Source organism: Aythya ferina (assembly GCF_964211825.1).
Source record: "Aythya ferina genome assembly, chromosome: 1".
NCBI classification, from domain to species: domain Eukaryota; kingdom Metazoa; phylum Chordata; class Aves; order Anseriformes; family Anatidae; genus Aythya; species Aythya ferina.
In genome coordinates, this window is record NC_140296.1 from 125,547,351 (window position 1) to 125,562,715 (window position 15,365).

The 15,365-nt window shown below is 41.2% G+C and overlaps 1 protein-coding gene across 5 annotated transcripts in view; it reads right to left on the reverse strand.

Annotated features, from left to right (window-relative positions):
• The window catches only part of EPHB6 (EPH receptor B6), an 85,943-nt gene that overhangs the window by 29,145 nt on the left and 41,433 nt on the right, over positions 1–15,365 (reverse strand). For all 5 annotated transcript variants that reach the window (XM_084502127.1, XM_084502128.1, XM_084502126.1 and 2 more), the window contains exons 5-6: positions 11,498–11,653; positions 7,193–7,531 (exon numbers count right to left, since the gene is read on the reverse strand). In XM_084502127.1, coding sequence (XP_084358253.1) covers positions 7,193–7,531; positions 11,498–11,653 — 495 coding nt within the window. The remainder of the gene's footprint in view (positions 1–7,192; positions 7,532–11,497; positions 11,654–15,365) is intronic.

Sequence of the window (15,365 nt, forward strand, 5' to 3'; positions counted from 1 at the left end):
ACAAGTACCACATATAACACCTAATGGAAGATATAATGTAGTCTAACCATTGGGTAAATACAGCTCCCGGATTCTATTTTTCATGGGCTGTCAACTGTAACTCTCCTACATGTCAGGACAATATTCTTCCTGGTAACACACAATGGTAGATTTAAAATATTTAGAGCACCATGAAAATGCTACATTCTCTGAGTTACTAAAATTTGGCAAGTTTCTGCTGTTTCCTTATAATGCTTTTGTCCTTGACAAGCAACATGTGCCTGCAAGCCTAAGAATTTTTCTACATCAGCAGACAAGGTAAGGAAGGAATGTGAAGGAAAGAAGGATACCTCTTCTGCTTCTCAAGTGTTACTCAAGAAGAGCCTGTTGATTCAGATCTCCAAAGTCCTTTTTTGAAAAACAACAACAAAACAACAACAAACCTGTCTTCCCTTGATTTAGGAAGTGGACTGGAAGAGATCTCAGTTTGGATTGATATAACCTGTTGCCAACTAATGTTCTTGAGCATAGTGAGGTGTCATACAACCTAAGTTTTCTTTAAAGGATGTGGTAAGCTCCCACAGCATTTTCTCTTCTATCTCCCAGAGACGCCATATAGCTGGGCTTGCAAGCACCAAGAAAGAAAATAAGCCCATGGCAGAACTGAGTTTTTGATGAGCAGCAAATAGGAGATTTGCAAATATCAAAGGAAACTAGGTCATCACCATCACTTATTTTTTAGCTTCATACATGCAATTCACCAATAAATAGTGCTTATGATGCATTTGCTTGTTTTATCAAGGTATACCGAAGATACAATGGTAAAAGATTTTATGAAGAGATTCCTTATCTATCAGTACACATGATACACAAATGCTACTTGCCTGTAGGCCTGACAGACATGGCTTTTGGAAAACAGGAATCAGGATATCTTTATTGCCTATGAGCTACTATAACACTGAGTCAGATCACAAATCTTAGCTACTGAAAAAATAAATCCAAACAAAAGGTCAGAGGTCTACAGATTTTATAGAAATCATTAAAAAAATAATTAAACTTGCCCTCAGCTATGCTTTCTTCTGTAATGCAAGCCCCAAATCTACCTTTCTCATATTGTCGTTTCTCCTCCTTTACTTCTTCAGGTATCCTATTATCCTCACATTCTCAGCAAATGGCATTAAACCCAAGCTTTGTTGCACACCCCATCTTATTTATAATCTTCAAGGAAGATGTCTGAATACAGAATAGAAATCACTTTATTCATGTCTTTAACATCTTCTTCTTTTGAAAATGCCCTATGTCTTCTCCACAGACTTCAGTTGAGTTCTGACCCTTTCTTTAAAATATCTGAAAATACTGAAAAAGTATCTCGCGTTGTCTTCTGTCATAACCTTGTACTAAAATTTCTGTGCATGAAGAGTGCTTTAGAAAGGCAAATTGTTTAGTTATTTTCACCACCTGTACCTGTATTATTACTATTTCTTATAAATGGGTTCCACTCATGCCTAATATGCAGAGAATTTTCCTTTATATCACAAGGTGCCATGTGACATATAGACCTCCTATTTCTACCTTCTCAGAAAGCTTCCATCTTCATTGAAAGAGTTGCTGAAACCTGCAATGTGAAAACAAGCATATTCATTCACTGCTTTTGCTGAAGATAATTAAATCCCAATCACACCTGGCCAAATCTGCTGAAGACAACGAAGTTGAGAAATGTAAAAAAAATATTTCAAGAGTATTTTTCCTATACAAAAGGAAGACAATAGAGTTGAATTCTTAGGGAACTTGAGTGCTCAAGGTTGGCAATTAGGATCATAGATAAACAACATGTTACTTTGGGAATTAGTGTAATTCATTCAGAGGATGATGAACACAGAGCTCATATATTGTTTGCTTTACCTGTTTGTTTTAGCCTGGCAAAACACAATAGTATTTTTATTTACTTATTTATTTATTTTGTGTCCACTGCACTCTTCCGTATGTCTTTGGAAAAGCAGACAACTTCAAGCAAATTTTCCTGATCAACTCATCCATTTGCCCTTGTAAATTCAAAAACATACTCAGAGTTTAAGTCTTTCCTCCTCTCAACCATAAAATCTTCTGTCGGGTCCTTTGAAATTTCCTTGCATTACCCCTAACTGTCCTTTTCCCCATGCAACTTCTTACACAAACCTTCAGACTGCTTTTACTTATGCAGTTCTACACATTTTTGCCAGGTCCCACTGCTCTGAATCCAGCTCTTGCAGAAGGCTGCTACCTATCTTTTCACAGGTACAAGGCAGCCTCATCACATCACCTTTATACTCATGTATCTGTTAGCTCTTATAATGTCCAGATTCCATTGAAAATTCTACTTGCTTTTAAAAGTCTGCAGGGACAACATTTGAGTCTCTGCTGTCTTTTTCCCTTATCTTCTTGCTAGAAATGCAACAACTGCCTGAATGAATAAGTTCAGAACGGTATAGCTCTGGCAACAGACATTATTACATGCCTCAGTTGAAGGTATAAGAAAAAAATGGACAGGCAGTTACAACTGTGCACAGAGAAATTTTTTTTCGCAGTCCTTTAAATGAAAAACTTCTGTTCTAAGGCATGAGATGAAGCAGTTGAAGTACTTGAAGATGTGTTTTATTTTTACCATTATGAACATACTTGAAGATGTGATTTATTTTTATTTTTTTGATTTTTGAATAATAAGGTGTTGTTTTTTTTTTTTAAAGTTCTGTGGTTTCTCTTTGTCAAGTTCTCCTCTGCAAAGAGGCAATTTCATAGTAGCCTTTCTTCATGCAGTTTGTGCTATCTGGAACGGCTTCCTAACATCTTTCCACATATCCTGACACTTCTGTAGCTATTCACCCTCAGCACTTCAAACATGAGCTGAAAGTAATTCCTTTTTCTCTTGTCTCACCTGTGGGATAGTTTTTTCCTTCTGGTAACTTGCCTCGGTGAATATGTCATATTATTACTATCCTAATTCAGGTAATTTTTGCTATAAAAGGTTGTCTTATTTAAAAAATGAAACCTTATATTAAGGAAAGTTTTTCTATACCAGCCCTTGTTATTCTATCTTGAAATACATAGTCACTGAAGGGTAGGAACATCATAATCAGGCCATCACCAAAAATGTGATTGTGTTAACTAGAGGATTCTATCAAACTTTGAATCAGGGTTAGCAGACTGTTAGGGATAAGGAGAGTGTTAGATCATCAGTGCTTTGGAGACAAAAATGAAGAGCAAATAGGTAGCAGGGAAAAAAGACAAGAAAATAAGTAATAAAGAAAATAAAGAAATAAAGAAATAGATGGAGGGGAGGGGAGGGGAGGGGAGGGGAGGGGAGGGGAGGGGAGGGGAGGGGAGGGGAGGGGAGGGGAGGGGAGGGGAGGGGAGGGGAGGGGAGGGGAGGGGAGGGGAGGGGAGGGGAGGGGAGGGGAGAAGGGGAAGGGAGGGGAGGGGAGGGGAGGGGAGGGGAGGGGAGGGGAGGGGAGGGGAGGGGAGGGGAGGGGAGGGGAGGGGAGGGGAGGGGAGGGGAGGGGAGGGGAGGGGAGGGGAGGGGAGGGGAGGGGAGGGGGGGAGGGGAGGGGAAGGAAAGGGAACGGATGGGAGGGGAGGGGGGGGAGGGGGAAGTGGGGGGGAGAGGAGGAGAGAAAATAACTATTCCAGGGCATAGTATTGCCTAAGGTATCTCTAACAAAGGGGCAGAGTGTGGGGAAGTGTATTTTTTTAATCAGAAAAGGAAGGAACACAGAGAACTCTGACTGCTGTGTGAATAAGTACAACATTCAGAAGCTGACAGCACTGAAAGGTCTTTCTTTTGCCACCTTTAATTTAATAGAAACCAAATTTATGATATGGCCATCTTTCTCCAATTTGCTTTCTTTCACCCTCCATGCCCTCCTGTCCCCTCCTTGTCTCTTAAAGAACATTAAGAACCTGAAATGTTCATCTTGGCTTGTACAATAATAATTGTTAAAACAATAATAACAACAAAAGTAACCTAAAGCTGAAAAAAACAACAAAAAAAAAACAAAAGATGCTGAGGGGATTGAAGGGAGGGGGCAGGGTTGAGAAAAGGCCACATGACAAAGAAAGCAGGGCCTTGTTAGTATGAGCTGTCACTGTGAATTGAGGGTGGCTCATCTCAAGCACACTCCTAGCGATTTCATGGAAGAGCAAGAAAAAAAAATGCAAACACAAAAGCAAGCCTTCCATTACACACTGCTGTTTCAGAACTCTGGCCTCCTGTCATTGAAGACTGCTTCAATACACAAGAAACTCATCTTGGAGAGAAACATCCAAGAAACCTAACATGCCTAGACACACTAAGAGATGCCCGGAGGAATAGGAGTGGTCTGAAAAGTCAGACAAAACCAAAAGAGAGCAGATTGGCTGACTCTAGGCAGGAGAAGAAATAAGTTGCTCAATTGAATTACCCCAGAAATAGATGAAGAAGGCATACATGAGAAGCATGAAGAAAATGAAATTTTCAGGGTGTTAATAGAACACTTGCCTATCTGCGGCAGGAGCCAAAGCATCTGTCTGAAATTACCATATGAATTACCAAGCCATATCTTTTACTGTAAACAAAAATTGACCACCCACTTGCAGACAGACTCCTAAGGGGACCAGGTATCCTATCATATACATGCTAATTGTCTTTCAGGTAATGAATGGCTTGAAGGGAAGAAACAGACTTTGTTAAACCACTGGCATTTGCTAGCAGTAGGAAGTTATTGGGGTGTGTATATGCTCCCTTACTTTCCAGAGCAAAGAAGAAACAGAAATCAAAAGATGAGATTTAACCAAGATAGCAATCTCATGTCCAACCCTGCAGCATTTCTTTTGAGCTTTACGGTTTTTGCAGGGGTCTCTGCATCTTCAGTGTGGAATCTAATTAGGTTTTTATTTAACATTTACACTTTAAATGTTTACAGACATTTTCTGTCACTCAGTTCAAATTGTTCCCCCTTTTTCTCCTCCTTACCACATAACTCCTCATTATATCCTCTTAACCAAGCTGTATACAACTCCTCTCCATACATGCTTTTACGTGCTTATAAAGAAGAATGCATGCCCAGTCCCTCACTGTTCACATTTAGCAGAACCATATGCATGCAGTTCTCTCTGGCTGCTTCTGTAAGTCAGTCTGTGTACAGGATATTTACAGAAATACAGAATTCACTTGATGCTATTCTTTTTTGTTTGTTTGTTTGTTTTTCCTTCCATATACAAATCTTCTGTATTCTATCAATCAGTCTGGCCTTCTCTACAACCCTTTTATCTCTCCCTTTCTTCTGACTGCCCACACATACTATTAGTACTTTAGTTCTTAGTTATCCTTCTGACATAGGTCCTAGCTACAAGGATCACAACACATTTGTGAAAACTGTAAGATATTTAAAAATTTATCCCATATAAAAACAAAAAAAAATCTTTGTTCCCCATTGACAGAAGAAAAATATTTCAAGACCATTTATCAAAACAGCAAGGTTAAAAAAGCAAGAACAAAGTACAAGTAAACACAAAACATGCAGAAGAACCTAGAGCAGCTCAAATAAAATAGCTATGGTGATTGTTTGTCATCCTTTGTCATCCATTTGTCATCCATTGTTTGGATCCTTTGTCAAAATTCAGCTTAAAATCTCCCTAAGAACTGTAAGAACTGTAGTTTTCATATTCATTTATGACTCAGCTATATGGTTTTAACATGTGCTATCCCAGGGTCATGAGTATTTAGGTGATGAGTAAATATTATTATGTATATTCTTTCTTGTTATACAGTGCCTATCTTTATTCTTTATCTGTATTTTCATCTTTAGACAGTGCCTATCTGTCAATTTTCTACCTCCTTACTTTAATAAGCAGGAATGCAAAAGGTGAACAGATTTGATGAAACACAACGCTACTTTTTGGAGTATGAAGTTTTGGAATAATTGCTGGAAGTGACATATTGAGACTAAAGGTATGTGCACATCTTAAAGGAAGGTATGGCATTGAGGAAACTCCCAGGGTGAGATATAGTAGATATACAAAGGACGTGTTCTGTGATAGTCCCCTTGGCAACACAACCTGCAGCCTTAGATACTGGCAACAAGAGTGGAGCTTGGTTTGCTGTCTCTAAAAGAAAACGCACGGAGGGTGGAGTAGAGTGGAGACACTGTGTCCAGGCTCTGTGGTATCACCACAGGGATAAGGACTTCATGGTACTGTGGAACTGATAAATTGCATAGCCAGCCCAGAGCCAGCTGTTTTCTGTTTTTTTTTTTTTGTTTTTTTTTTTTTTTTTTGTCAAAATTATGTCTTCTAGGTGAACTTTGCTCATTATAATCTCATTATTATAGAATCTTAGAACCCAAAGGACCTGTGCTCCTGTTGCTTCAATAAACTTCACTGGTCATTAATCTACTCGACTGAAGGTCTATCGTACTATTTGTGCAGCCATGATCATGGTAATTCAATATATGGAATGTGACTGGACTTAGAGTGCCAAATTGGGCATCACTCAGAATCTAAGCCCAGATGCCCCCAGTCACTTTGATATCTGAGGACAAGCTGAAATGCAAGGTGGTTTAGTTCCTGCCAAACTTCTTTACCCTTTAATGAACCAGAACTGAAATGAGGGAAATGGAAGGTGGTGTATGGGAACAATAGAAGGTGGAAAAACAGAGTAACTCAGAACATAGACAAAAAAGAAAAGTGAAGAGGTGAAAAATGCTAGAAATGCTCTATAAGATGAAATGGAGAAGAGTAGGATGCAGAGAAGGTGTAGAGAAGATGAAAAAAAAAAAAAAAAAAAAAAAAGAAAAAAAAGAAATGCTCTCTAAGAGCTGCTGTGGCAAGCTAATGCTCAGAAAATCTGCATCAAGCCCTGATAGTGTCTCCCATCTTGCACAATGAAGATACATGCTTTCTCTGAGCCACAGAGCTACATCTCCCTTTGCTATATTCTCCAGGGCAGATTCTGCCTTGACAGCTCCTCTCCATTTACAGGTATATCAGCTGATAAACTCATTATTTTCTGCCAAGAGGAAAGAAAGGAAAGCCCATTCAACAGAAAGCAGGAAAGAGAAGGGCAGAGGTGAAATCATGGAACTGGCACATTAAGATAAAAAGCAGGCACAACACAGAAAGATTCAGGATGTAAAACATAAAAGCGAATCAAATGAGAGACAGACATGGAAATTTTGGTTCTCAGATAGAAAAGGTTCCTCACCTGACTGGCTGGTGCTAACATTGATGGTGGCATAATGGGGTGCTTCTGAACTCAACTCAGTCACCAAGTTGACAGCCTGGATCTCAAAGGTGTACTGCACACGGGCCAGCAGGTTGGAGACCTGCACACGACTTTCTGTCAGGCCCATCTGGCGTGGTTCAAATTGTACACTGTCTCCACAGCGCACGCAGGGTCCTGGAGAACCTGTTGGGCATACTTTGCAAATGACATTGAAGAAAACATCCTTGCGGCCACCCAGGTCCTTGGGAAGGCGCCAGGTCAGGAGAACGTTGGAGCCAACAATTTCATAGCTAAGGTCACGGGGAGCAGAGGGAACACCTGGAAGACAGAATGAAAGGTAAAAATCCTATGAAAGAATGAGAAAGAAGTGGAGGAGGGAAGAAGACAAAGAAGGGAGGGAAACAAGTTACTTTTTCTTCGTTCTCTTCTCTACCTGTTTCTCTGTACAAGGTTAAGAAAAACAAGTTCTTTGCTACGTCATACACACACATGCTGGAGCAGCCACACTAACACATTTTAGGGACACAAAATTGACAAGAAAGGTCTTTGTTTCAAGAGTGTGACTTTAATTTTTCCCTAAAAGAATAGCCAGTGTTTAGGAAACCTTCAAGCCTTTGAAATACTGAGTTTTGCACCTTAGTAAAGATTTGTCTCTAATGAGACCTCTAGATCTCTCCTTTGGCACCTAATACCTCTGAATTCTCTCAGACCTTAGATTGTTCCATCAGTTGTGGGAGCTGAACCCCACTTACGCTATAGTTACTCCTGCTACCAGCCAGGCATCAGGAATAAAATCTGGCAGCAGAAAAAACAGCTATGCATTCGCTATTTGCCCTATTAGAGACAGTGAAGAGAAGGCAGAAAATGCAGAGGGTGAGAAGATTATGCGGAGATAAGAATGGGACAAGACACTGGAAGGTAGACAGTGAAAAGCTCAGAAAGTTAGAAATAAGTCGCAGAGTTGCACTGCTCAACTTAGGCATGAAGATGATGTGATTGCCGAGGTGATCACCAAGGTGATTGGCTCCAGGGCAGACATGTTCTGCAACGGAGCAGGGGGCCGCAGTGTGCAGGGGGCTCCCTACATCCAGGCCCCTTGAGGTAGCCAAGAGCACCCCTCCTCTCTCATACAAAGTCAGCCCCCCCGGGGAGTGCAAGTGACCAGGAGTGTGGCAGTGGCATGGCTCTCTATATTACAGTGTTTCAATGTTATTGAGATCAGGGTTGGGAATGATAAGGTAGAGTCCCTTTGGCTAAGGATTAGGGGGTGGTCAACAAAGCGGACATCCTGTTAGGGGTCTGTTATAGACTGCCAAACCAAGATGAAGAAATGGATGAGGCATTCTACAAGCAACTGATGAAGTTGCGCAATCACCAGTGCTTGTTCTCATGGGGAACATTAACTTCCCAGACATATTCTGGAAAGAAGAGGCAGGTAACTCAGGGAGAGTACAAGGACATTGGTAGAATATGCAGAGAGAAAATCAGAAAGGCTAAAGCCCAGCACAGGCTCAACCTAGCCACTATGGTCAAGGATAACAAAAAGTGTTTTTGCAAATATAATAATGGTAAGAGGACATCCAAGGAGAATCTCCATCCTATACTGGACATAGGGGGAACATGACTACTGTGGATAAGGAAAAGGCTGAGGATCTTAATGCCTTCTTTATATCTGTCTTTACTAGCCAGACTGCTTATCTTTGGGAGTACTCAGCCTCCCAGCCTGGAAGTCTGGAGTGGGGAGCAGAAGAGACCACCCCACAGTTCATGTGGAAACAGTTAGAGACCTGCTGCTCCACCTGGACTGTCACAAGTCCATGGGGCCAGACGGGATCCACCTGAGGGTGCTGAAGGAGCTGCCAGATGTGATTGCCAAGCCACTTTCCTTCATCTATTAGCAGTCTATCAGCAGAGAGGTCCCAGATGACTGAACTCTTAATAATGTGATGCCCATTTATAAGAAGGGCTGTAAGGAGGAGCTGGGGAACTACAGGCATATCAGCGTGACCTCGGTGCCTGGAAAAGTGATGTAACAGTTAATCTTGAATGCAATCACACAGAATAAGATGGACTACCAGGGGATCAGGCCCAGTCAGCATGGGTTCATGAAAGGCAAGTCCTGCCTCACCAACCTCATCTCCTTCTATGACCAGGTGACCCGCCTGGTAGATGAGGGAAAGGCTGTTGATGTAGTCTACCTAGACTTCAGCAAAGCCTTTGACACGGTCTCCCATAGTATTCTCCTGGAGAAGCTGGCAGCCCATGGCTTGGATGGGTACACTCTTTGCTAGGTTAAAAACTGGCTGGACAGCCAGGTCCAGAGAGTAGTGGTGAACGGAGTGAAATCCAGCTGGTGACCAGTTGTCAGTGGTGTTCCCCTAGGATCGGTGTTGGGGCCCATCCTCTTTAATATCTTTATTGATGATCTGGATGAAGGAATTGAGTGCACCCTCATTAAGTCTGAGGACAACACCAAGCTGGGGGGAAGTGTTGATCTGCTTGAGGATAGGAAGGCCCTGCAGAGATACCTGGACAGGTTAGATCCATGGGCAGAGGCCAGTGGGATGAGGTTCAACATTGCTAAGTGCTGAGTCCTGCACTTTGGCCGCAGCAACCCTATGCAAATGCTACAGGCTTGGGGCAGAGTGGCTGGAAAACTGTGCAGAGGAAAGGGATCTGGGGGTGCTGGTCAATGCTCACCTGAACAGGAGCCAGCAGTGTGCCCAGGTGGCCAAGAAGGCCAACAGCATCCTGTCTTGTATCAGGAACAGTGTAGCCAGCATGACCAGGAAGGTGATCGTTCCCCTGTACTATGCTCTGGTGAGGCCGCACCTCAAGTACTGTGTTCAGTTTTGGGCCCCTCACTACAAGAAAGACATTGAGGCCCTGGAATTTGTCCAGAGAAGGGCTATGAAGCTGGAAAAGGGCCTGGAACAAAAGTCCTATGACGAGCAGCTAAGGGAACTGGGGTTGTTTAGTGTGGAGAAGAGGAGACTCGGGGGAGATCTTATTGCTCTCTACAACTACCTGAAAGGAAGTGGGGAGCTGGGAATTGGCCTCTTCTTACAGATAACTAGCAATAGCACAAGAGGGAATGGCCTGTAGTTGTTCCAGGGGAGGTTCAGGTTGGAAATTAGGAGAAATTTCTTCTCAGAAAGAGTAGCTGCTCAGCATTGGAATAGTTTGCTCAGGGAGGTGGTAGAGTCGCCATCCCTGGGGGTGTTTCAGGAAAGGTTGGACGTAGTGCTTAGGGACACGGTTTAGTGGGTGACATTGGTGGTAGGGTTATGGTTGGACCAGATGATCTTGGAGGTCTTTTCCAGCCTTAATGATTCTATGGAGACAAAGACAGAAAAGGCAGGGATATAGATATTGAGCTCTGTAGTAGGTAGGGGTAAGGGAGACGCGATTTACAGGACACTTCCCTCCAAAGGTTTCAATGAAATCCACGAATCCTCATTCTCACTGTACCCTTATTAACAGCAAACATCTATGAAACCTACAGTCAAAGCCTTTTGTCTGTTTACTATTGATCAATGGAAAGGATTATACTTTTTGTATATTTCCACTAGTTGTATCTTCCTGTGGACTCTTATTCCCCAAAAATATCCCAGAAAATTGCACACAAAAGACTGGTTAAAATATGTATTCATGACAAGATGAAGCAATTTGTATTGTGGTATAGTATTTAATAGTATAATCACATACTAGTTTTCCCCGAGGGTTCTTATTGTGACCAATGCAAAGGATATATAACTGCTCAGGAAGAAAAATGCCTTTGAAGTTAAGATTGCTTGATGTTGTTGAGGATGGATTCTGTGCAGTGTACAAGCAAGGGATTACACAAAACAAAACAAAACACATTTCCTAATTTCTGAGTGTTTAACTTCACAGATGTAGAGTGACTGTAAGTTGCTTTAGGACATGAATTTATTCCCTGTCACTTTGACAAAATTCATGAGTGATTCTTGATGTATCATTTAAATTAGTTTTTGAGTGCTCATCATTAACCCTACTTAATTTTCTGGGGTTAATTACTTGCTTGACCTATTAATGTTCATAATCATTGACGGTGAAAAGTTATAACCGATAAGCCAATGAGAAAATGAATCATTTCCATAAGTACAATTCGATTTCTACATAGTAAATATGGTCTTCACATCTCCAGTGTGGTCTATTGGTCATGAAAAGAGGTGATTTGGAACTCCCCTGAATCATTCAGGCAAATTCTCCCTCATTAACAGCCCTTTTCCCTGCGTTCAAACGCTCCATTCAAATACTTACCAGTGCAGGGAGCATCAGAATTGTCAGAAGCAGATCGGTAGTAGTGGTTCTGACACACACATTCACTGGAACCTGGCAGTGGAGCATGACTGTGGGCAGGGCAGAGATGGCAAGGGTCGTCTCCCACAGACATTTTAAAGGAACCAAGGAGGCAGGCTAAGGGGAGGAAAATGAGACAGTCAAGAGCAGGAAACACACTTTTTCAGATTTCAAAAACAATGCAATCTTATTTGCATTTAACTCATGCTGCTGCTGTTGAAAAATTTGTTACACAGATTATTTACTGCAGGTTTCCTTGCTGCATGGCTATACAGACAATACCAGCTCTGGGATGGAGCATGCGCTGTTAGAGTTGCAATTTCAAACTAGTTTATTTTATTCTACACAATAGGTACTTAAACTGATTCACTGTCAGATGAAACAGAATCAGTCCAGAGACAGCTTTGGCCATCTGAAATAATTGTCTTCTCCTTACTCACCCAAAGAGCATTAACACTGGAGAAGCCAAAGTGCACAGTCGTGTGATCTGTCTGGAAATAGCCATAACCATCCACATCTCCTTTCCCCCACCCAACACAGCCACAAAAATGGATTTTTTTATGCTGCCTTAGACAGTTTAATTGCTTAAACTAATGTAAGGTACCATGTTTTTTTTTTTGATTTTGCATCAAAATGAAGAGCCAGAATGAAGATATGCAGTCCTAATTGTTTTTCTGTAGGTCTGGACACTTTCCAGTAGTGGATAGAAGCTTCTTAAAATAGTCAAGTTTAATCTGCAAATGCATAGGACCACGCCTGTGGAAAAAGCTGAAACAAGGGGGGAAATCCAACATTTGGGGAAAGAAAATTAAAAAAAAAATAAAAAAGGGTTAACAATAAAGGAGTATAATACATTCGAGGGTCAGCAAAGATGCTGTGCTGAATAACAGCAGAAAGTGCTTGGATCTTGCACTGAAATAGTAGGATAGAGGTTTTATAATTTTAATGCAGGTTTTAAATAAGCTTTCTATAGCTGCTTTTCTATATAAATAGACACAGAATTTTTACATGCTATGGACTAACTAGCTCTGGTGAATGTTCTTTCATGGATTGACATTTGTTTAGTTAGTTTCACAGTAAAACACATTTCCAGGGAAGGGGAAGCTTTCAGATAGATCCCAAGTGAATGTTTGATTTCAGAAGACACATGGTAATGCTGCTTTCTCCTTTCAAGAGAAGAACCGTCCTAGTGATTGCCATAAGGAGAAGAATCCAAAGGATCATGAATAGCAAAAAACCATATATTTCAAAGAGAACTGTGTAAAAGAAGAACATTGTGTGCAGATGTTAACATGAAGTTAGGATATCTTAATGAATATTTTGAAATGGAACACCACACCAGAAGCTGAAGAATTAATCCATCTGGTAATTACTTACTATGACAAAGGAAAGCAGACTTCCACCTCCTATACCAATTATTTGGAAATTATTTCTAACACATACGTGTTGAGTGGCCCTTTAAGCATCTTCCTTAACAAATAAACAACTTCAGAAAAACTAAGTAGCTTGCTTATCTGTCCTTCTCATTTGTGTCCAATTCCCTTTGCTTTGGGTTCTCCAAGTCTGTTTGGGAATTTCTGATGTATACTTTAGGCCTGTGGGGATGCAAACCTTAACAAAGCTGAAAGGGTTTCAGACACATTCTGGACATAACAGCCAATAAACAATATCTATGGAGTCCTGTTCGCTTTAAGACTCATATTACTTCATCTTCTCTGTTGGAAGTCTTCTGGCTGCAGAGTAACGTCCATGTGTATTGTGACAGAAAGTTAAGTCCTGGAACAGTCAGACCATAACAGGGACTTCAATAATGCTGAATGATAGCACTGGGATAGGAGGACACTGAATCTTCCCAACACATTGAAAATGACAACATTCAGTGTGTAATACATTACCATATAGAATGAAAGGGAGAAGAGATTGCAATTTTGCATACGATGGTAAGTCTGCTCAGCCCTGCTGAGGCCACACCTGGAGTACTGTGTCCAGTTCTGAGCTCCTCAGAGCAAAACAGGCATAGAACTACTGGAGTGAGCTCAAAGGAAGGCTGCTAAGGTGATTAGAGGACAGGAGCATCTGTCGTACGAGGACATGCTGAAAGAACTGGGCTAATTTAGCCTGGAAAAAAGACTGAGGGGAGACCTCAGCAATGTATACAAATATTTGGGGGGGAGGGTGTTGAGAGGATGGAGCCAGTCTCTTTTCAGCTGTGCCCAGCTACAAGATGAGAGGCAAGGGGCACAAACTGAAGCACAGGAGGTTCTGGCTCAATATGAGGGGGCACTGCTTTACTGTGAGGGTGACAGAGCACTGGGACAGGTTGCCCAGAGAGGTTGTGGAGTCTTCTTCTCTGGAGCTATTCAAAACCTGCCTGGATGCCACCTTGCGCAACGTGCTCTAGGTGATCCTGCTCTGCTGGGGGGATTGGACTTTATGGTCTTCAGAGGTCCCTTCCAACCTTGGCCATTCTGTGATTCTATGAAAAGAGCAAGTGCCTTTGCCTTCAGACCTTTATCCAGCAGAAAGTCAAATTATTTTCATACAGAAAGTTCTGTCCCTATGCTCCTATGAGAAAAAATACAAAGGAAATAAGATTTTTCCACTTTATGAAGCGTATCCCCTTCATTCGTTCGTTCGTTCGTTCATTCATTCATTCATTCATTCAGTTTAAGACTCTGCTGACAGTCACAGATGTAGAATATAATTTTCACATTTCTTGGCAAGTACATCTATACTGACACTATGAGCATTACCAATGGGCGGTTCTCATCCAACATTTATGAATAAATGGTAAATAAAAATTTACCATTTTATTGGGTCTTCTGTATTTATTTCAAACTTGAGAATGCTAAACTGAACATGATTTTTTTTTTCTTACAAGTAATTCTCATCCATATTTTCTTGCAACAAACTGCTTGCGCAGGGGGGTTAGATATGATGACCTCCAGAGGCCTTTTCTAAGCTCAGCCATTCCATGATTCTGTGATTTCTCTTGAACACAGGCAAATTAAAATGTCTGGTCAGATCACTCTGGTCCCGGCTGCCCCACTGTCAGAGTTTTCACCACATATACATGATTGTCAGAGGATGGGGAACAGTGAAAGGGAAAATTCTTGCCACTAGGAAACATCTCATTTTAGATGTTCAGAAGAAAAATGGGAATAGGATTGACAGGACCCCTCTGAGGGAGGAATCTGAAAAAATACGTTCAAACAAGATAAACAAAAAAGCGTAAAAAAAATCAGTAGGGAAGAGACTCACATGGTCAGTTCAACCCATATAACAGAAATGGCAGCTGGAGAGCTATTAAGAGTAGTACAGAACAACTTTGGAGGAGAGATCTCTCTGAAGTGGTTATATTGTCTGGTGAAACAAATTAATCACTACACTGCTCTACATGAACCTATGATCCTATGGTCTCACGCTGGTCTTTCCAGGAGAGAGGGCAGATACTGAGAAAGGATCATGCTCTGAAAACCTTTTTTGTGTCCCCAGGGATTTCTACTGTCTACAGTCAAGAACGAAACAAAACAAACAAACCCCACAGAAAATGAAATCATATAGCATACTTGAAGCTAAGTTGATTTCTAAAGATTAAACATGATTCACATTTCCCCTGCATTCCTAATGCAAAGATAATTAGGGGAAAAAAATCAAAACAAAACAAAACAAAACAAAACAAAAAAAAAAACCAAGCAAACTATGACCTAAAATTTCTAGTTACTTACATTTTGGCCAATATGGCAGAGACTAACTTGTCTCCATGGTCTCCATGTAGGTAAAGAACAGCCTCCCATGGTCAGGGCCTACAGCTGTCACACACCTGCTT